Raw genomic sequence first — 23,469 nt, 5'->3', positions numbered from 1 at the left:
GTTGGAGTGTGTTGTTCTCAGATAAAACTCTGATAGCTGTAGTTCACCAACCACATCGTCTTCACAAACAACTTAAAGAACCATCAGATGATGGAATGTCCGGGTCCGTTGCACTCGTGCGTGCACACACGCTGCTAGGTTTTCACCAGCGGCTGTTCTGAAATGTCCTCTGGTGTTCTTTCTCCTTCGCGAGATTTTTTCCTCTTCTTGTGGCCTGTGGAGTCAACACAGTTAAATTCAAATTCTGTTATTTTTCAAATTGGGACTTAAAGGAACACGCCGACTTATTGGGACTTAAGCTTATTCACCGTAACTTCCAGAGTTAGACAAGTCGATACATACCCTTCTCATCTCCGTGCGTGTCGTAACTCTGTCTGACGCCCCCAGCGCTAGCTAAGCCTAGCACAGACTCTGTCTGACGCCCCCAGCGCTAGCTAAGCCTAGCACAGATCCTGGAGATAACCGGCTCCATCTAGCCTAGCTTAGCACAGATCCTGGAGGTAACCGGTTCCATCTAGCCTAGCTTAGCACAGATCCTGGAGGTAACCGGCTCCATCTAGCCTACTGCTCCCAATAAGTGACAAAATAACGCCAACATGTTCCTATTTACATGTTGTGATTTTTTTTTATAGTCACAGGTTGTACAAATAACAAGGTCACATGAGACACAGCCGTCTTCTAACCGTATACGTACTGGGAACTATATTCTCAGAGAGGCAAAGCACTGCTACTTCTGCTACTTGGGCGGAGGGATTTGCTCGCAGCACTTGAAGCCCTGTGGTGAGGAGCAGAGAGTTCGCCTGGAGTTCGCTCAGAGTTGGAGTAATAGAGTCAACAATTACTAGATAGTAAAAGCATAGTGACCTTGTTATTTGTACATGCTGTGACTTTACAAATCACAACATGTAAATAGGAACATGTTGGCGTTATTTTGTCACTTATTCGGAGCAGTAGGCTAGATGGAGCCAGTTAGCTCCATGATCTGGGCTAGGCTTAGCTAGCGCTGGGAGCGTCAGAGTTATGACACGCACGAAGATGAGAAGGGAATGTATGGACTTATCTAACTCTGGGGGTTACGGTGAATAAGCTAAAGTCCCAATAAGTCGGCGTGTTACTTTAAAGGTGCTCTAAGTGATGTTGGGTGACATAACTTCTTTTTGACGTTCAAAGTATTGTCAAACAAAACGGAGGCTAGCTCGCCCCTCCCTCCTCCTCCTCCTCATCCCGTCCCCTCCACCCTCCCTTCCGCGCACTAACCCCCCCAACCCCCACCCGCAAATCCTTCTTGTCGGCTGGAACACTGTTTGTTATGTTTGGTGGTGCAGGTTGGCGCAGTTTGTTTTTGTTGGCGTTTGTGGAGCCTGGGCTGTCTACGTTTTTTTTTTACAGTGTGTTGAGGGGACAGGCAGCTAGCAGATAGTGAGGAGATGTTTGCTGTATGTGACAAAAAATGTTGTAGCCTAAAAAACGCTTCACATCACTTAGAGCACCTTTAAAACAGAGATTAGTTCTACTGAAGCTAAAAGCACTTAAAAAATGCTTAAAAAAAACAAAACGCAGCAATGTAAATGTAGCCTTTGGCATGTGCAGATATATGCGGCTAGTTTGGTTTGCTGGCTGCAGTTAGCTACAATAGCTAATCCAGGGGGCTAATTTCTGTCTACTTTTGGATGTTGAAACCCTCGACTATCGGTCTGACACCTGTTTAGTGTGTGACAACAAGGGCCAAGTTTCAGGGGTCGTTGTTCCGAGTCCAATTAGCAACTTGATACCCGAGGATGGAGTTGGAGTTAAGGCTGGGACACACAGGGCCGATAATCGGCCGTGGGACAGTCTAGCGAGGTCAGTGACTCAAATCTGTTCGGTGTGTGCCGGGCCGTCATCCGTCTGGGGGGCTGTCGGCGTTCATTTTGGCCGACCTGACATGTACGGATGTATGATGAACGGAGAAAACAAACCCATGTGACGCGTTCGTCCAATCAGCTGCCGGTTTTCATTTCTTGGGCAACAATACAGAGTAGCGCCGCCTGCTGCTATGGAGACGTATTACATTTCTCAAGTCGGTGTCGCCTCAGTGTGTCCCGGGGCAGTTTTTTGGACCTCGAGGACCCGACTGATCATTTCGACTGGCTTTTCTGTCAACGGTGGGCCGTCTGGTGTGTGTGTCTCGGCTTTTAGAGAGACAACGTCTCTAAAAAGATATCTGCATCGTGTCTAGTTTTATCTCTGGAGTTTATTGCTTATAAGCTATAAAAAAAAAGAAATGGAGCCCTGTACAAAACGTCATGAGAATACAAAGTAGGCAAGTCCAAATCACCAATGTATGTTTAAGAAAGAGGTGTGTGTGTGTGTGTGTGTGTGTGTGTGTGTGAGTGTGTGTGAGAGAGAGTGAATCAAAGCAGAGAGAGAGAAAGAAAGGCATATAAAAGGTTTTGTAAGACTGACTGAGTTTGAGCAGGAGTTTCTTGCCCAGTGTGTCCTCTGAGCCGCTCAGGGACAGGCTGCTGATGAAAGGGGACGTGTCCGTTTCTATGGGAACAGAGGCCATGTCTGAGAGAGGGAAGAGAGACGTAGTCATGCCTCTTTCAATGATGAATAGTTTTCGGTCTCTGTCGGAGGAGGACACATTCAAAGTCCTGTGTGACTCTTCAGACAAGTTTGTGCATAAGTGTGAAACTGAGGACGACATGTCAACTGACAGCTCTGGAAACTTTTAAAGCTTTTCGCACGGCATTAAGCATGATCGGTCCACGTACTGTAAACGGCAAAAAGTCTGTGTTACCATATTTGACAGGAATCTAAGCATTTTCCTGTTATTTCTGACAATTTGATAAAAATAAATGTGTATATTATGCTTGAGTAAAGAAAACCCCAATTAACAAAACTAGTAAAAAAATAAATTTATATATTTATTTATATATATAAAATAATATTAATACATGTAAATAAATCACCAAATCATCAATTGCTATTTTTATTCTCAATACTTGTAATTTTTATTTTCCGGACAAATTTGAGATTTGCTCTCTAAGTCAGTCCGGCCAAGAGCCCATTCAAGCCCATTTCCAATTTCTCCAAATCGAGGCACCAATCACAACCGTTGAGGATGGCTTCACACCAATCACAAGCGTTGAGGCGGGCTCTACACCAATCACAACCGTTGAGGATGGCTTCACACCAATCACAAGCGTTGAGGATGGCTTCACACCAATCACAACTGTTGAGGCGGGCTCTAGACCAATCACAACCGTTGAGGCGGGCTCTACACCAATCACAACCGTTGAGGTGGGCTTTACACCAATCACAACCGTTGAGGTAGGCTTTACACCAATCACAACCGTTGAGGCGGGCTCTACACCAATCACAACCGTTGAGGCGGGCTCTACACCAATCACAACCGTTGAGGCGAGTTTTACACCAATCACAACCGTTGAGGCGAGTTTTACACCAATCACAACCGTTGAGGCGAGTTTTACACCAATCACAACCGTTGAGGCGGGCTCTACACCAATCACAACCGTTGAGGCGAGTTTTACACCAATCACAACCGTTGAGGAGGGTTTTACACCAATCATAACCGTTGAGGCGAGTTTTACACCAATCACAACCGTTAAGGCGAGTTTTACACCAATCACAACCGTTAAGGCGGGCTCTACACCAATCACAACCGTTAAGGCGAGTTTTACACCAATCACAACCGTTAAGGCGAGTTTTACACCAATCACAACCGTTGAGGCGGGCTTTACACGATGATGTTAGCGCAGCGACGGCGAGCAGCTTTTTTGTTTACATTCAACATGACGGCTACCGAACCCGTTGATGTCGCTGCTACGTCACCCGGATCTTTGGTCTGATTGGTTGAAGGACTATCCAATTGCGCCCAGAGGAATTTGAGCGGCGTCCGTTGGTGACGCCCCTTTGGAAATGGGCTGCAAATGAATCTCGCCCAGACCCAGTCTCAGTTACAACCGATGCAGGAAAAAACACTGAAAATGTGAGTAGAAAGAGTCTTTCCGAACAATCAGATTGCACGTCTAAACATAGCCGTTAACAATAAGAGCTCATACCAGTGTGCGCGTCGGCCTCAGATCTGTCCTCCCTGATGTAAGGGATCTCATCCATCCTGAGAAACACTGAGTCGCTGGGGCTCTTCTGGCCGTCAGACTTGCTGCCTGCAGCCGATACACATAAGCACATGCACGCATCAAAATACACACGAGGCCTTTCCTGTGGTGTAGTCTTAATGTATTGTAGTGGGTATACTGTACCACTTTTTTTTTCCTGGATCAGAATGGGCCTTTAGGGGGGGGTCATATCAAAGTGTGGGGTCTGAGTGTCCTCCCCCAGGGTTATTTTGAACGTCAAAGACTAATTTCCTGCATTCTGATAGATACACTTTTATGCACCGATTTATGGTGGGAATACCTTTTAATTATCCTATGAGAAGGAAAACACAGATGACATTCAAAATGATATCCAAAATATAATGGAATATAAAGAAGTAAGGGGGCTTTCACATCAGAAGCCTGGATCACAAAAGTTGACCCCAAAGCAATGAGGACAAAATAAATTAGGCTACTTATATTTGTCTTAAATGTGGTAGGGATTTGACTTTTGCCTAGAAATCATATTTGAAGTTTGTTTGTTTATTAACATTAATATTGGAATATATTGGTATATTTATTTATAATATTTTGACCATTAAATGCCTTCAGTAAAAGACTTAAGTATCAAACTTAAGTTGTACATTTTCTGTCCACCAGGGGGCAGTGTATCAGTCAATGTCACGACTGTGAGTGAGCGAGAGTTAGATTTTGAAATGCGTGAAAAAGCCTCAGAATCTGAATTGAAAACGTTTACAAGCAAACACATTTACAAAAAATAATGCCCATAACAGGTTCGAATATTAAGGGCTGCCTAATATTCGTTCGAACGTCATTATTGTTCTTCAATATTCAAATTATATTCGAATAATGAAGTTTGGAGTCAAAGCCCTAATGTGCGGTATAGGCGGAGCATTTGGGCCCGGTTGCTACGCACACACTACACACTCCGCTCAGTGAGGAGCAGGGCGATGAATGTTCAGCAGTGTTAGTTTAGTTCGCTGTCACATTACTCAACCCCGTATTTGTGAATAGATGTGAAAGTTCTGTCACAAAATCATGTTGTTGCGTATCTTTGCACATTTGTAAGTGGGTATATGGAAATCCAGGAGATTTCTTAGTGGGTATACTGCGTATACCTGCGTATCGTGTAGACTACACTTCTGGGCCTCTCCATTTCTGTAATTAAAAACCCAAGATGACAGCCAACAAATGTCTAACACTCCAATTGCTTCTCATAAGGATCCGCTAACGGGCACAAACAAAAACACTGAGAACATGCAGCCTCGTGTATTTTTTTTATTTTCATGTTTCCATGTCATTTATATTGAGTTATTTCTGTGTCTGCCAGTCTGTTTATCTCTCCTCAGACTCTGCCTCACACTGCTTTTTGAAAACATCTCTTTGCAATTTGGATGGGGTTCTTAAACTCTATTCATTGTGAATATTTTGCCCTAATGAATTCAGAGAAACTCATTGGAGGGAGCCGTCATTGTTTGTCTGCCTCTGCTGGCTCACATCATCTCTGATTTATTTCGGTCTGAACTGTGTACCTGCTCCAGGATTGTGGTCTGTCTCAGGAGCGGAGGACACTTACGGACGATGCGGTTCTTCTCGTTGAGCAGCGAGGTGCTGTGCGGGACGCTGGACTGCTGTCCTCGGGTTCGGGCGGAGCTGGGCCGGCCGTGCTCCCTGGGTGGGGGCATGAGGGTGGTGGTGGTGCTGCTGCCGGGGGGCGTCAGCATGGCGCCGTGCTCCGCGGCCGGGGCCTCCGGGGTCGCGGCGTTGCCTTCTGCCAGACGGCCGTCTGCATCCGGCGTCAGAGGAGAGCTGTCCATGCGGGTGGCTGTCACAGCGTTCTGGTAGTGGCTCCGGGTAATCTGACACACAGGAGCAGAGGATTATGGGTAGTGTTAAGGGTTGGAAGGATGCTATTTTACAGCAGCTCCGTGCGGAGGTTAGCGCCGCCCATGACGATTGTGATTGGTTTAAAGAATTGGCAATAAACCAGAGCATGTGTTTCTCCCATCCCGGAATGCTATGTGGACTAGCCAGACCCTCCTCCGCTTTGCAGCGTGTGGATAGTAAAAGTGAGACTAGGCAGTGACTTAAGGAGAAATCCGGCGCAAAATGAACCTACGGGTTAATAACACGTGTACCGAGTCGAGCGTTCTCTGGGACATGTTTTCATGCTAATCGAATGTGACCAGTTTTAGCGCAAACCGCTAATTAGCTTATAACGCTAGTTATAAGTGGGGCACGCTAAAGTAAAAAGAAATCTCTATTTCTATACCACTGACAAGGCTCCACGGTGGCATACTGAGGGTCCCTACATGTAAACCGAAGCATTGTACCGACAGTTTATTAAAAAGATAGTTTAGAAAGACAATACTGTTCACGTATACAGGCAGGCGCCATCTTGGGAATTCTATGTTACTGGTTGCACAGCGTTCGTCGTTCATCTTTTCCCAAGATGGCGACTGCCTGTATACGTGAACGGTACTTATAAACTATCTTTATAAACTATCTTTTTAACTAACTGTCTGTACATTTACAAAGTTCTCAATGCTTGTGTTAACATGTAGGGACCCTCATTCTGCTACTGTGGACGTGTGGTGCTATTTTGAGCCTTGTTAGTGGTGTAGAAATAGAGATTTCTTTTTACTTTACCCTCTGCCCCGACTACTAGCGTTATAAGCTAATTAGCGGTTTTCACTAAAGCTGGTTACATCCGATTAGCATGAAAACATATCTCAGAGAACGGTCGACCCAGTACCCATGTGTTATTAACCCCTAGGTTCATTTTGCGCCGGATTTGTCCTTTAAGTCTGATTCATGGTCCTGCGGAGGCTCCACGCAGAGCTTTCGCTGTAGCCTACGTAAGTGGCCTGGAGTTTATACTTGTGCGTTGGTGTCTGTGTCGTAGCGTATCTCTTTAAGAGAATAGCACGACTGGTGTGTGTGTGTGTGTGTGTGCGCGCTAGGGGAGTGTATACTGTATGATAAAAGGCCAAAATTGAAAACCCAGTGTTCCCTGAGGTGGTGCGACATTCAGGTGTTACCTTGATGATCTGCAGATGTGTGAGCTGTCTGACAGAGTAGTCTGGCAGGTAGACGTTCCCTCCACCGTTCAGTTGGCTCATGCTGCCTCCGTACAGCATGGACTCCGAGCGGTCCAAACCACTGCTGCGAGAGGGGGATCTGTGGACTACAGGAGATCAAGAAACCAATCAATCTTTTACGGAGCACTTTCACAGAGACGGATGAGACTCAATGAAATCATGAGCGAGCTGAGGGCTTCATTTTTCATTTTTCCCTTCTTGATATGAGGCGGGCTCAGCCATTGTAGCTGAAAGCTTCCATTCAGTCAGTCACTTCGCTGCTGTGAATGCTGCATTTATATTCTGGCAGTTAAACGACTCGGACATGTCGACATATTTCAAGCTGTTCAGAGAAATTTTAAATGGCATGGCCGAAGATTTGTGGAGCGTTTGAGTGCTGCTGATCAGGTTCTTCTCTCCAAGTAAAGTGCACATTCACAAGCAGTCATTTAGTTTTGACAAAATGTAGATTCTTTCAGTTTTCAGATTTTCTGATTGTTTAATTTCCTTGGTAAATACATCTTGTGTGTATCTGTGCATATGTAGTCTATATGTGTGTGTGTGTGTGTGTGTGTATACAATATGTATTTGTGTTTTTTAATTCTATACTCATGAGAGCCACTATGAGCTTAAAAAACAAGCAAGTTTTTGGGACGTTTGGGCTAAATTAGGATTTAAGTTTTCAGTTTAGTGTTAGGATTGAAATCTGGAATAGTTTCTTTTACTGTATTCAGGTTAAGTTCAACATGTGGTTAGACGTACAAGTGAAGAGGAAGGAGGTTTAGTTTGGATGTTGGGAAGCAGTTTTTCTCATAAGAGTGTGTGTGTGTGTGTGTGTGTGTGTGTGTGTGTGTGTGTGTGTGTGTGTGTGTGTGTGTGTGTGTGTGTTTTACCTGCTGGCATGATGGAAGGAACCCCAAAGTAGGAAAAAGCTCCATTCTCAAACTTCAGCGCCTCCTTACCAAACTCCACCTCAACCCGACCCTGAAGGAACACAGAAACACGGCAGTGAGCCGACCAGCTTCTGTCCGTCTACTTGCAGTGACTTCTTCGAGTATTAAAAGCTGGTGTACCTGCAGGACCAGGACGAAGTAGTCCACGGATTTGTTGCGCTGGAACAGGAAGTGCTGTGACGCTCGCTTGTTCTTCTCGTCAAAGCTGAGTTCCTGAACCACGCTGGGGTGTTTGATCAGCCTCAGCAAGATCTTCTCTGAGATGTGAGCGGGTTTGAAGGGCTCCACCTCTGACAGAGGGAGGAGAGAAGTGATGACAACATTTTCTCATGTCCCAATCAGGAGGACTGGCCATCCCACTCAGGACTCTGGCTGGTATAAAAATGGGCATGACCAGTATCTAGGGTTGCCAACTTTGTCGCTGAATTGAGGGACAAAAGGTGGCCTGCCACAGCAGTGCGGGTAGGTTTTTGTGTGAATGTACGGTGTATTGTTTTAAGCCATTTGTCATAATGATAACTTAGATCTCTTAATTTAACATTAATACATATATTAGGTCTCATGCCTTGCCAACATACAGTGGATTTAATAATAGTTTGTTAATGTGTGCATTTCTTTGGAAGCATGATGGGTCAAGTCATTCTTATCTCCATGGCCAAATGAAAATTCCCTGCAACAAAGTACAGAAGTCAACGCTTGAAGGGCTTTACCCACTTTTTTTTTTTTTTTTTTTTTTACATCCCATGGTTTATTGTAGCTGCACAGCCTTTTTTTTTTGAAACGGTCTCCCTGTCTCAACCTGCAATGTTGAATCCTTTTCTGTTTTTAAATTAAGACCCATGTTTAAAGCCCATCTTTTTCATTCACATAGATTTTGCTTGTTTTCATGTACAATCCCCAAGCAGCAAGAGATATTAAGGCCGGTTACACACTGAATGCGTGGCGCGAGCGTGTAAGCTGTGTGGCGTGTCCATTTATATTTCGGCTCCCATGGTAACAGGTTAGAGCTTGCACACTGCCTGCGTGACACGCACGTCTCAGGCGCAGCTCGAGACGCGCTGTAAACGCGTGCATGCTAGAAATAGAACCAACGCCTATTTTTCAAGCGTTTCCAGGCAAAATAGAATACAAAAAGATGTTTTTATGTCATTTAGACACAAACAAATATTAATAAATGACATGTTGATGTTTGAAAGTCTCAAGGTTTTGATATAAATGCAGATATATAAATGTAATAAAAAATAAATCGATTTTCTAATATTGCACCTGTCAATACAGAACAAATTATTCTGTAACCTATTTTTCCATCAATAGCCTACTGCCAACGTTGTCTTTGCTGTAATCAAATCAGTATATATTTATGTTTAACATGGTATATCATTTTTTTCCACACCAAAGGGCCAACATTCTCTGTCCCTTTAAAGAACTGAGCCTGGAGGAAGTATCCTGAGTTTGGATGCTATCCCTCGTCTCTCCTTCCCTCTGAGGATGTTTGCTTGTTCCACAGTGTAGAGATACAAGAACCCAGACACGCATTAGCGAGCTGATTGGCTGTTACCTGTGGACAGGAAGCGGTGTGTTGCCAGGAGAAGCTGAGGAGAGATGTTCACTTTCATCTCGTTCTCCGACAGTTTGAAGATGGAGAAGTCCTGCTGCTTCCGCTCGTGGTGAGAAACACGGCGCTTCGTACGATTGTCAGCTGATTGGGCAGACACACACCGACACACAGAATGAATAAATCCCAAAGCTCTTAATGCACACGTGTCAAACTTAAGGCCCGCGGGCCAAATCCGGCCCCCATATAAATTTAGGTTCACAATAAATTTTGGCTTGCCTATTGTTGTGACTTTTTACAAAGTTTTTGGTGCCTTTTTCAACAATTTTGACTCATTTTTTCTGCGCTTTTTTCCGATTTTTTTTGTCATTTTCTTTGACATTTTGTCGACCAAACTGTAGGTGAGAAGACTATATAGAGACATGCAGTAATACAGTCAAAGATATTTGACTTTTTCGATGACATAAAAGAAAGAAACTCTACATGTCTGGCCCTTGATACGATTCTCATTTTCCAGAGTTTGCCACCCCTGTCTTAATGCATGCGATACATTAATATTTTGAGTGAGTGCGTGTCTGTGCGCATGCATACATACTGTAGAGGTCCGTCTCGTCGAGTATCTCTGACTTGATGATTTCCTCGATGACGTCCTCCAGGGTGACGATGCCCATCACCTCATAGAAAGGGTCGCCCTCACCCTCGTTGTTCACCCGCTGCACGATGGCCAGGTGGGACTTCCCTGGACGAAAAGGTCGACTCAGTCATCACTTTTAAACCAGATTGCATTTAGAAAATACTTTACAGGGCAAAGTATACAGTACTTAAGCAGTATTTATTAGGAACGCATTACAAACAAAGCTGAGAAAATGACTAGTGACCCCTCCCATCCATTACACAGCGAATTTGAACTTCTTCTCTCAGGGAAGCGTTTCAGAGTACCAACAGCAAATAGAAACCTCTTTAAGAAATCCTTCATCCCCAATGTTAAGCTGCTAAATAACATTGCTTTTTTTATGCACAGCAAGCATTTTTAGTAGGCTATATTTATCTCTTTATTTACTTATTTACTTTTTGTAAATGTAACCTTTGTAAAGTCACTTTTTATGAAATGTATTGTCTGTTTTGTCCGTCTTGGCTATGTAGCCTACTGTTTGTAATGTCCTGTCTCTCTTGTATTCTTGGTGAAACCAAAGAAAATTCTGTGGACAATAAAGTTTTTTGTATTCGCAAAACATTTGGACAAAGCAAAATGCAACTGCAGTGTTTTCTCTAGGTTTGTTGAAGACGTAGGTGCACATATTTTTCATCTTCACCTTTCATCTTTTTCACCAATTTCACAACGGACCTTTTTCAATTTCCATTTTTCAAAGCCATTATTTGGTCTCTAAAACTAGAGCGGATAATAAATATAACACTCAAAGAGCTTAAAGAATAAACTTGCTAAAGAAGTCCACAGGGGACCGACAACCATTAGTCATTTAGTTAGTTTTGATGCGTTGATTTTACATTTATATGGCTTAGATGCTGCCCAAAAGGGGTTGGGTGCTGCACCTAACCCTTATCAGAATCAGAATCAGATATATTGGTCAAGTATACTTACTTACACAAGGAATTTGACTTTGGTAGGTGTTAACTCTCTATATATTCAACAGTAGACAAGTAGTAGTAACATACTGTACAATAGAGACAAAAATATAAACAAACAACACAGGACTTTCACCCAGGAGACCGGGGATCGTGTTCCACGTGTCACGTTTTCCTAAACCCAACCGTCGCTTTCTTTCTTTTCCTAAACCCAACCGTGCCGTTGTTGCCCCGCGTCCCGTTATTATTTTCTTAAATCCAACCGTCCCATTGTTCTTTTCCTAAACCCAACCCAACTGTACACGCAGATAGCTCCAAATGCGTACAGATAACACGCTCCACTTGGCTTAAGAAAGTTCCGTGTATGTTTACGCGAAGTCATGATATCACATGGCTGGGTCCGAAATTCCAAACTAACATGCTATTTAGTACCCTAAAACAGCATGTGAGATTTTTCAGTATGTCCGAAATCTTAGAATTTAACCAATAGTGCTCGAATTGCATGCTATTTCTGGTGAAATATTACATTATGCAAACACTGGACAATACACCGGCATAAGTATCCCACAATGCAATGCGGTAGCAACCAAGGAGCTCTGTATTGTCAAAAACGCTTTACTTTTTCCGTCTCTTCTCACGTGCTTGGCTTGCATCGAGTGGGAGCTCTGCAGCCTGATGCTCAGTAAGTGGAGCAGCAGGAGCTGAATGCAGTGGGTGTAACAGCGAGGGAGGATTCAATACAAAACACAGGAACGCAATCCATCACATGGACACACTCTCCAGAGTCTGCTGGGCCTCTGCTGTTTCCAGGAGGATGAGTGTGTTTCTGGAGGTAAAATCTTGGGGCGTTTCCAAAGACAAATGGAGTAATTAATAATCTGTGCACTGCTGGGGGGAAAAACTTGTTCTGCAGAAAGAAATAAAACATAAAAGGCAGGCAGGGTCTTAAATGGGATTCAATTTAATTAATTTAAACGAAGCGGAAAGAACAAGAAGAAAGGGTTTTGTGTGTGTGTGTGTGTGTGTGTAGAGACACTGCACTGCAGACAGCAGCAGGTTGTGTTACGTCACTCATCCATCCCTCCGTTACATAATTCACAAGTTCACTGTCAGGCAGACACACACACACACACACACACACACACACACACACACACACACACACACACACACACACACACACACACACACACACACAAAAACAGAGTGAATCCTTGTTTGTAGCTCCTCCTCAATCGGCTGGCTCCAAATCAACTTCCTCCTTGCACTCATGCCTGCCAAATACTACCAAACACACACACACACACACACACACACACACACACACACACACACACACATCAATTCTGGCAGAGCCGCATTCAGCTAAATAGGTCAGCCTTACATACAAAATAGCTTGGAAGAGGAGAGAGTATTTTCAGTCAGTCTTATATGTTCTTTCTCTGTGTTCTGCAGATTTGGCTTATTCGTTTCTCCATCAGTGTTTCTCTTAACGCTTCTTTTTCCTTCTAGTATTTCTTTGACCTCCCAACCTTTTTTAATGTCCTTGATTTCCTCTTAAAGGGACAGTTCAGATTTTTTGTTGTTTTAACACATGGGTCTCAAACTCGTGGCCCGGGGGCCAATTGAGGCCCGCGGGATGATATTTTGTGGCCCCCCTACTTAACATCAAAGTTTCGTTTCAGTGCAGCCCGTGCGTTGTTCTGAAACGTTCTTATCACTTACGGGCTACCATAGCTAGTCTCGTGACAGCTTCCTGCGGCATTTGCTGTCAACGGTTGTCAAGCTAGCCAACCGTGAAGTACCTGGGGAAGTATCAACGTGTTCCAGAGTGACGGAAAATATATGCCATCACCCAGTTCCTGTCAAAACGTCACAGGCAGTTTCAGTGAAAGTGGGAGAGCACAGGGGCACCCCTACATGTCTCACATGCACAGAGAAAGTTGCGGTGTACAAGGAATATAACATCAGACGTCATTACTCAACTAGACATAGTATACTAGTATACAGAGAAAGAACCGGGTCGCCAATCTTAAAAAAATGTCTATTGAGGGAACAAGATTTATTTAAGAGCAAACAAAGAATACTTTTGTTGAATACTTGATGCGGCCCAGCCTGACCCGCACTCTACCTCGAGTGGCCCCCAGGTAAATTGAGTTTGAGACCCCTTTTTTTAACGGGTTAGTTCAGATTCACCAAAGTTGCACAATAACACTAACAAACTAACCGATTGAGGCAGCGGTAGACTAGCAACTCCGGTGTTCTGCGAGGTAAAATTACTGTTTTTGTCAAAGGAGTCTGGTGGATTTGAAGAGAGCATCGATGGAACGGTTTTGTTAATATTATTTAAAAATGGAGCTTTACAACAGCTTAGTCAGAGAGGCTAATTTATACAGAACTCCCTCTAAGGAATGCGTCCTTTGTTCCTGTCCGTTCATTCTGTGTCCCATGTGAGGAACCAACTCTTTCACATGGCAAGACCTGCAAGAAACTGCCTCCAGAAGGCTAGTAGGTAGTCTATGTCCACCACGTTCCACTTCTGGGATTGGTCCGATGCTGCTGGAAATTCTGCTGGATGTCGCTCTTTTCTGGCCCGGATGTCCGTTACCTTCCTCTTTCTTTGTGGTGAGGACTGTGGTTAACTGCTCCTCAGATCTCTGCAGGGTAAATCCAGACAGCTAGCTAGACTATCTGTCCAATCGGAGTATTCTCACGCACGACTAAAACAACCTTTGAACGTACACATGTTCCACCAAAACAAGTTCCTTCCCGAGGCTATTTTGCAGAGGCACTGTGGCTCCGTTGGGCACTTAGCGCCGCCCATGACGATTGTGATTGGTTTAAAGGAATGCCAACAAACCAGAGCACGTTTTTCACCCATCCCGGAATGCTGTGTGGACTAGCCAGACCCTCCTCCGCAGCGCAGTGGAGGAAGGTCTGGCAATGTGGTGACTAGCTAGTAGGCTAAACTCAGCAAGTTCACTTTACCAAGTGTCACTGCAGGGTCCCATGTCCAAAACTTAACACTCGACCAGAGAGCAATAGATTTAGATGAATTTGAAAGTGATTTTGTCCAGCTGATCAGGATAAGGGCTGATCAGCTGAAACATGTACTGTGAAAATATAATGAATACAGAGAACAGATGGCAGGGAGACAAACTGTAAATACAGCACACTGAATATTTTATACTCTGCCTCCTGGGACACGGTACATTAACAAGGATAGAGAGAAAGAGGGGAAGGAATTAGAGGGAGAAAATAAAGGACTGTGGGGGGGGGTGGATATGGCCGTAAAAGGGCAGTAGTGTCTCATGTAAATCAATCAGTGTCAACAGAGGAACAGGATCAATAAAGTCCCACCGGAGGGTTGCAATTATATAACAACGGTTACCAACAAAATAAAAGTTATGATATGATGTATTCATATTGTGGGGCATTCATTCCCAAACGGAATAAACACCGCACATATAAACACTAAACTGCTTTGCTAGCTCAATCATGTTGTAACTAAGATATATGCTGAAAAATAATTCTTTGGATGGATAGGTTTAGTTAGTATAATGTTAATGTTATTTATCCGCGAACTTCAAATGTTAGTTTAATGTTAGTCAACCAGTCAATTAAAGGGTAATTACCGTTTATTTCAACCTGGACCCTATGTTCCTGTGTTTTTGTGTCTAAGTGACTGATGGGAACAACAATCTCTGACATTGGTCCAGTATTAAGCGAGAACACTGCAGTTGGCAACTGTGAAACAAGCTACAGTGTAAGTTAATAGGGCAGTTGTCCAGCTTGTATTTACCTTCACAAAAGTGCTCGTTTTGCCGCTGACAAGCTCAGATTAATATTCTAAGTGTCTGACAACATTATGGAAAGTATTTCTAAGGAGAATGACCTTTCTGTTAAAGGAACACGCCGATTTATTGGGAATTTAGCTTATTCACCGTAACCCCCAGAGTTAGACAAGTCGATACATACCCTTCTCATCTCCGTGTGTGCTGTAATGCTGTCTGACGGCTCCAGCGGCATCAGGCCAGCACAGAACATGCAGGTGAATGGTTCCAGTAATCCTACTGCTCCAAATAAGTGATAAAATAACACCAACATGTTCCTATTTACATGTTGTGATTTATAAGTCTGGCGTGTACAAAAAAACGTAACGTAACATGAGACACAGCCGTCTTCTAACTGTAAACAAACCGGGAACTATATTCTCAGGCGGAAGAATATAGTACTTGGGCGGAGTGATATGCTCGCAGCAAGCCTGTCTGAGAATATAGTTCCCGGTTTGTTTACTGTTAGAAGATGGCTGTGTTTCATGTTACGTTGTTTTTTGTACACGCTGTTCCTATACAAATCACAACATGTAAATAGGAACATGTTGGCGTTATTTTGTCACTTTTGTCACAATTTGGAGCACTAGGCTAGTTGGAACCAGTTACCTGCAGGATCTGTGCTGGGCTAAGCTAATGCTGGAACCGTCAGACAGCGTTACAGCACGCACGGAGATGAGAAGGGTATGTATCGACTTGTCTTACTCTGGGGTTTATGGTGAATAAGCTTAATTCCCAATAAGTCGGCGTGTTCCTTTAAAGAGTGAGATAATTTTTTTTAATATAAAAACATCCGCTAAATTGCGTTTGCTAAACCCACAAGACTCCATGTAAATAAACAGTAATTTTAGCGTCATAAAATACACTTCATTCAAAGTCGACAGAAACCAAATAAAACTATGAACCACTTTTCCAACCATCACTACTCTAGTTTTGGTTGAAATAAACAAAGTTTGCCGATTTACATGTGAAAATTGGTTGGCTCTATACACGCTAAAAGTATTGCTTTCTGGTGGGTTTATTTAAAGTGATGAGCTTGGTGTTCTCTGGGCCTACTATCATTTTGATTTGAGTACGTTCCAAATGTCTAGTCGACCAATCAGATTGCCTGGTCGGATCTACTTGTTGTATAATACAACATCTCCCCTTTATAAAAGGATAATAGTGAATCATAACTTGATTTTTTAAAATAAAAATATATCACGTATTTGTCTTATTTTGTCAATATTTACCACAGCTAGTTTCTTGTTTAGACTCTCAGATGGAATCATATTTGCTGGCTTTTCTTCTTCGGAAAACTGTCACCACAAATTAAAGTCAGAGCTCTTACTTGGCCACACCGAGACTTTTCTTATCTCGATTTTGAAGCTAATGTTGTTCTCGTGGTCTGTTTTGGCATCATCGACGAAAAAACAAACTTCTCTAGTTTTCTGGCAGTGGGATGCAAACTCCCGTCCAGGATGTGTGTGTAAAATGTTCACCGTTCAGCCTTCCATCTGTCCAACCAAGCTTCCCCTGGCAATGGCAAGGCTTTTCGTACCTGCATTGTTCACAGCGGGAGGAGGTGTTACTTGGCCGGTTTCATTTGTGCCAGACACGCTGCTTAGCATTCAGGCCAAAAAAAACAGACCGGCAGAGTCTCTGCTACACCTCTGCAGTGTCTTTAAATGTGTTGAAATGAGTGTTTAGTCTAACTCTTGGCAGGCAAAGGTGTGCCTTATTTTCCAGACACTGCCTCTTCCATACAACTCTTCTAATATACTGCAGCTAATAAGCTCTCACTGCAATTATGGCATTGGTGGTGTTGCTTTTTAGATTTCTAGGGTACAGTTACCATTGTTTCGACTTTATTTCATTTTGAAGTTATCTGCTTCAAAAATACTAATGTTAATGCAGTTGAAACAATGGTTGTATGGTATAACAAAAGTTCTCTTTACGTTTTGTGTAGGACCATATTATTGTAGCTGAAAAAAGAGATTTGGACTTTCCAGCTTGCAAATGTGAAATGTGTTAAAGGGGCGCTATGCAGTTTTGGCCATTTCTTCGCTTTTTGTTGCAAGGGTGTTTTTTTTCCGCTCACAGGCGCTAGGGGGGAGCGAGACGACCACCATTCAACTCGAAAAAAAGTCATATAACTATTCCAATGACTCCGAAGCTGTTCAGTTAAGGTAAATTAAGCTAAAAAAAAAGCACTGCATAGTTCTCCTTTAACTTTATATGCGTTCAAACTACAGTCAAGATAGTAGTTACCTTGTTTCAAACGTTTTCTTACTGTGACATACGAAAGGCCTTTAGCTCTGCCAGTCCTGTTATCTACTCCACAACACTCTGAACACTGAGCTGTGGCTCCCAAAGTCGGCTCAGTCAACCTGAATAAAATCTTAAGTAGCCACCGGGCTCATTTAGCAAAGCACATGTATCCACGGATACATGTGTCTCCACGGAGAGCCTACGTAAGTGGCCTGAAGTTTATACTTGTGCGTTGGTGTGTGCGTCGATCTAATAGCAGGGCCGGCATTTGTGTGTGTGTGTGGTAGAGCAAGTGAGAGAGTGACGGCCACTAGCTTTCATAGCAGTAGTGACTCTAGAGGCATAGTGGGAGGAAGGAAGTGTCCCCTGTTCTTTCTGACCACGGTGGGAAATCTGGAGCAGGAAAAGTTAACCCTCTCCTTGATTTCATGTTGTTCATGGAGAACGCTACCAACGCTACCAAGCCACAGCCGAGCGACGTGCGTCCCCGCGACGTGTAATTGCATTGTTCGAGAGGTACATGTCAGGCTACGGCGTAGGGTCTGTGTCTCCATGTACCTACGTACGTAGCCACGGCGTAGATTTTACACAGAAGCATAAATCACGCTGAACTCTGGCATATTGAGAAATGCAGAGAGCTTTGCAAGGGTGTGAAGGTAACGTACATTTATTTAAGTTCAAAATTCTAGCTTTTACTTGTCGGACTTGACGTATAGCACTTAAAGGTGCACTATAAGTTCCTGCATGACGTCCCTTCTGTTGACGTTCCAAGTAAATACCAAACAAAACAGAGCAAGCTCGCCCCTCCCCTGACTAAAGCGTCTTATATACTGTATATACTTGTATACAACTGGGACGTGCAAAAGTGACGTCATGAGATCGCCGTGACTATTCAAACCCGCGCTGGTGCTCACGACAATAGTTGCGGTCTTCTCCTGAACAGCGATGGCGCTAATGAGCAAAGGCTACCGACGCTGCCCTTTCTACGGACTAGAAGAAGAAGAAGAAGGTAAACAACGGCAGAACTGGCAGCAGCATTGCGGTCAATGCTTCGATTTGATTCAATGACCTTCTTTGTTAGATCGAGCCTTTCATTCACCATAAAAGAGCTCATCTTCACCCAGTAAGTTTACAAGACAGACTTGCATTCACTTTGAGAGTTCTGGCATCCGGTTGTTGGCTGCTAAAAAAAAAGAGCTGCATGCGACCATCGGGTGCACCGGCAGGATATTACGTCATTTTGACGTCACGATGGTGAGCGCCACCTTGGATGCGTCTAGTATATAAGAGCCTTAACTGTCACTAACTCCCACCCCCTCCCCAAACCATCTTGTCGGTGATCGGCTGGAACGTGGTTTGTTGTATTTTGGTGCACAGCCTGTGCCCCTAGTGTTTGTTTGACGTTTACGGCCCCTGTGTTGTCTCCCGAGACCAGGCTTTTTCACGGTGTGTTCAGGGGACAGGCAGCTAGCGGATTAATGAGAGACGCCTACGATTTGAGACAAAAAATGAAATTGCGCTGAAACCGTGCAGGGACTCATAGTGCACCTTTAAGACTTGATAGTCTAGACTTGAGACTCACAGTGCTTGTGCCTTGCAAAAACAACTACTTTGTCCCACTTTTGTCTTTTACCCTTTGGTAGCATGTTAAAGTAGACAAATCAAATGTGTTAGTAAGACAGAATTACAGTGAGCAAGCTGACCAGTTGACATATACATTATACGTAGATCATCAATCAGCTCTCAGTCAGAAACAGATCAGAGATGCCACACTTGGCCAGAAGGTCTCAACTGTGTATGATGCGCTCATACCCACAGCAGTGATACGCTAAAAAACAACAGGCTGCGCAATTGTGGGTGTGTTGCTATGGGAAACAGGTAGAAGAAGAAATACAAACTAGGGAGTTAGCAAAACGCTAAGACGCTACGCAGATGTTTCAACATAGATATACACCACTGTTGTTTTGTATGTGTCTGCACTTATTCGTTTTTTATTTTTCCCAGAGCTCTCAGTGGCAGCATCCACTGCTGCAGGGGTCCCATTGAAATGAACGAGGGAACCTGCGTTTTTCTGCCGCAGTGCCTGAAGGTGTTGTTATACAGAGAGAGAGAGAGAGAAAGAGAAAGAGGGAGAGAGAGAGCGAGATCCCACTGATCCCTCTGTGGAACAGTGACACAGAAAATCATGTTTGTTCATCACAAAACTCTGATGGCATCTGGCTTTGTACAAAATACTCCACACACACACACACACACACACACACACACACACTGAGGTTTAAGTCACAGGGAAGACATTTCACTGTGTTTCCCAAATATGCATAGTAATCTAAGCTCAAAACAGAAGCTCATCTTTAAAACATGACATTTACATGATGGCAGATTTCCTCTCGGTGCTTACAAAATAAGCATAAATGTAAATGTATGAGCTGTCACTTGTCTTCTGTAAACAGAAGCAGCTTTGGTCAAGGTGTCCTTCTCTGTTTACCTCCGTCTCTCTTCCCGTCCCCGGCACACACACCCAGCAGCAGAAAAGAGAACAGAAAACGCTGACCTTGCAGGTCCTACGAACACGCAGGAAAGGCAGAGAGCACAGCGAGGCCTGTGATTGGCTGCTGAGCACCCCACCCATTTTATATACTCTACAATAAAGCAGCTGACTCCATACAGGAGAAACAGTGCCCTGCTGCAGCAGCAGCTCTGCAAAGTGGGGTTCAACTCTCTTTTTATTTTTTTATTTTTTTTTATGGAGCCAGGGGAGGGCATTGCAGACTAAAGCTCTCAGACACACATTCACAATACTTAAAGGAGCAGTTACAGGGTAAAGAAGGTTGCTCAAGGGCAGCTCAGCTGTCATTTGTGACTTTTACGGCAAGTCCGTGGACTCAAACCAGCAACTTTTAGGTCACATCCTCCTATAATTTTCACAAGTTGCCTGCCAAAATGTAGGTCTGCTTTTCTGTAAACAGGGTACAAACACATGTTCAGTGTCTACACAACATGTGTTTGCCCCCCCACACCCCCTCCAAATTGAGCATACATACATAAAGTCAAAGAAAATGTATTTCATGTTACTACAAGGTCTGATTATGAATGTTGTTTTTTTTAATCTCAGGTCTCCTTTGAAAAACAGATCTCGATGAGAAAAATAAACAGTCCCTCCAGAAAAACGTGATTATGCGATCACATAATTCAATGCATAATCAGCCAAAGTCTGCATATTTATGCGGGGGGAGGGGGTCGCACTTTTTCAAATACGCCGCACTTTCGCCGCATAAATTGTCGATTTCCGCGCCAAATGTGCGTGGCTTGCATGATTTCATAATCCCCGCATTTTCGATTGCAAAAAAGTCACACATATATCTTAGCAGAAAGTTGAAAATGTTGCGTTTACTTCGCAACATTTTCCCCTGTTGCCACGTTTATGAAGTGACGTAATTACGCAACGTGAACATAATCGAAAAGCAGGGTGTTGGGGGGGAATCACTTTTTTTTTCTCTTTTTCATCAAACTGCAGTTTTTGCACGTTCCCGCAATTTCATTGCATAAAATTGCATAAATATCCTGCATATTCCATCGCACTTTTTTAAGAAAACGTGCCGCATAATCAAGGATTTTTTGCCCGCAACGATCACAAAAAAACTCTGCATTTTTCTGGAAGGACTGACTAAAGTTAAGTGGATGATCCGTACATGTAAGTCAGTGTTTTCCCTAGGTTTGTGAAAGTCATAGCAGGAAGTATTTGGCGTGGGGTTTAGAGGTCTTTCCTCAAGAAAATGTTATGTTTTTCAATAATAAAAAAAAAATGCGATTTCACATCATTTTGCAGCATAATTATTGCCATACCTGTGTCTTGAAAAGCTAGAGCAGATAATAAATAAATAACACTCAAAAAGCCTAAAGATTAAACTTGCTAAAGAAGTCCACTGGGGACCGACTACAATCATTAGATCTGAGGAAAGTCATTTAGTTAGTTGTGATCACAATGACTTCACATTCATTCTTTCGGCTTAGGTGGTGCCAAAAAACGGCTTGTGTGCCTTATGATGGTAGGTAGGGAGAAGATTGAAAATAATTCTGAATTTCCTCAACTCTTGACTTTCTCTTAAATTTCACTGGAAGTGTCTTCATCAGACCTGTCTCGGACAGTGTGACATGCAGTAACTCTATAAGATCTAGAGGCCATAATCAAGCGGGCACAAAGACATCTCTTCATACAGTATGTGTACAGCATGACTTGGGATTGGCTGGTTTTCTAATAATAATAATATGAATAATCACATAAAATAACTAGCAGCTATATTAGTGTTTCTCTGATCAAATATATTTTCAACGTGACAGCAATTTCATACATTGTATTTATATCTTCTGAGACTGCACTTCATTTGACCAATTCTTTTTATTTATTAATTTTTTTTTGACAGGACAGCTTAGTTATGACAGGGGGGACAGAAAGGGGGAATGACGTGCATCAAAGGGCCGCAGGTCGGAACCGAATCCACGGCCACTGCGTCGAGGACTAAGCCTCTGCATATGTGCACACGCTCTACCAGGTGAGCTACCCGGGCGCCCATTTGACCTCAATTCTCTCTGACACACACATACACACACACACACACACACACACGTGCGCGCGCACTCATACTCACCTTTCTTGAACTCTTCCAGCATGGCGTCCAGTTTGGTGTCGTTGAACACGAAGTGCAGCGGGTGTTTGTAGAACTGGGTGATGGTCTTCAGCGGGGTGCAGTCGTCCGGGTCGACGAACGCCAGGTCCTTGACGAACAGGATGTCCACGATGTTGGAGCGCTCGTTCTCGAACACCGGTATCCTCGTGTATCCGCTCTGCATCATGTCCGACATGGTGTTGAAGTCCAGCACCACGTCCGAGGCCAGCATGAAGCAGTCGCTCAGCGGCGTCAGCACGTCCTCCACGGTCTTGGTCCGCAGCTCCAGCGCTCCCTGGATGATGTTGAGCTCCTCTTTCACCAGGTCGTGGTACGGGTCGGACACGCGCAGCATCTCCAGGAGCTTCTCCCTGGTGTAGAAGTTCGAGATCTCCTGGTTGAGGATGAGGTCCAGCAGTTTGCTGATGGGGTAGGAGATGGGGAAGGAGATCACCATGAGCAGCCGCGTCACCCAGATGGTTTTGGAGGCGATGGCGAGGCCGTGTCGCGACGCCACCGAGTGCGGGAGAATCTCCCCGACGAAGAAGATGCCGAAGGCGCAGATGACCGTGGAGAGCCAGGTCATGCCCAGGATCTGGCACATCCACACGGCGAGCGAGGCGTTGATGATCGCGGTGCCCAGCAGCAGGGTGCAGAGCACGTAGTTACCGTGACGACGCACCGACTCGATTTTCCGCGCGTAGTTCTGCTCCTTGTCGGTGCCGCTGTTCTGGAGAACCTGCAGCTCCACCGGATCCAGCGCCAGCAGGCTCAGGTTCAGCCCGCTGAACAGCGCCGAGAGCCCGAGCAGCAGCACGGACACCAACACCTGCAGCCAGAGCTCCGGGACAGCCGAGCGCTCCACCACGGCCACCCAGAAATCCCGTGTCCGGTAGTGTTCCCATTTGGATCCGTCGAAGGCGCACATTGAGTAGTACTTCATCTTCTCCCCCCTCCGCAGGTCTTTGGCCAGCAGCTCCACCAGCACCGAGTTTTGACTGGAAGCGGACTTGAAAGAGCCCAAAACCTCGATGTCGGACGTCCTGGCGTTCTTGTCCATGCACATGTTCCGCTTCGGGTGAGCTTGTCCCTCTCGCCCGGGACTCGGCTCCTCGATGAAGGCGACCCAGGGCGCGGCGTTGTTGGCGCGAGTCGCCGCGGTGCGGTTCAGCCTCTGCGGGGAGGTGGAGTAATAAACCCGCAGCATGAAGCGGGTCCCCTCGGTGGCTTTCAGCACCCCGTCCGCCACGGACAGCTCCGCTCCGGTCTCCTCCGGCCGAAAGCCGAGCAAGCCGAGCGCCGGGGCGGGGAGCAGGAAGCCCGCGGCCAGGGAGAGCAGCAGCAGGCGGGGAGGAGAGAGCGGAGCCCCGCCGGGGAGCAGGGCTCCGGTTCGGGACCGCGCGGCCGCATCCTCCGCAGCCAT

At 44.7% G+C, this 23,469-nt stretch overlaps 1 protein-coding gene across 1 annotated transcript; it reads right to left on the bottom strand.

The window, feature by feature from the left end:
- Positions 1 to 23,469, bottom strand: LOC114545822 (metal transporter CNNM1). The gene is made up of 10 exons (XM_028564368.1): positions 22,029 to 23,469; positions 10,308 to 10,451; positions 9,716 to 9,856; positions 8,278 to 8,447; positions 8,098 to 8,188; positions 7,166 to 7,311; positions 5,701 to 5,983; positions 4,068 to 4,172; positions 2,446 to 2,550; positions 1 to 214 (listed from the first exon to the last, which is right to left on the bottom strand). The coding sequence occupies exons 1-10, from the start codon at positions 23,467 to 23,469 to the stop codon at positions 135 to 137; spliced, it is 2,706 nt and encodes a 901-aa protein (XP_028420169.1). The 3' UTR covers positions 1 to 134.

This window comes from Perca flavescens, chromosome 2 (genome assembly GCF_004354835.1).
Source record: "Perca flavescens isolate YP-PL-M2 chromosome 2, PFLA_1.0, whole genome shotgun sequence".
Classification (NCBI taxonomy): domain Eukaryota; kingdom Metazoa; phylum Chordata; class Actinopteri; order Perciformes; family Percidae; genus Perca; species Perca flavescens.
The sequence above is the reverse complement of the archived record's forward strand: the minus strand, read 5'-3'. Positions and strand labels throughout refer to the sequence as shown.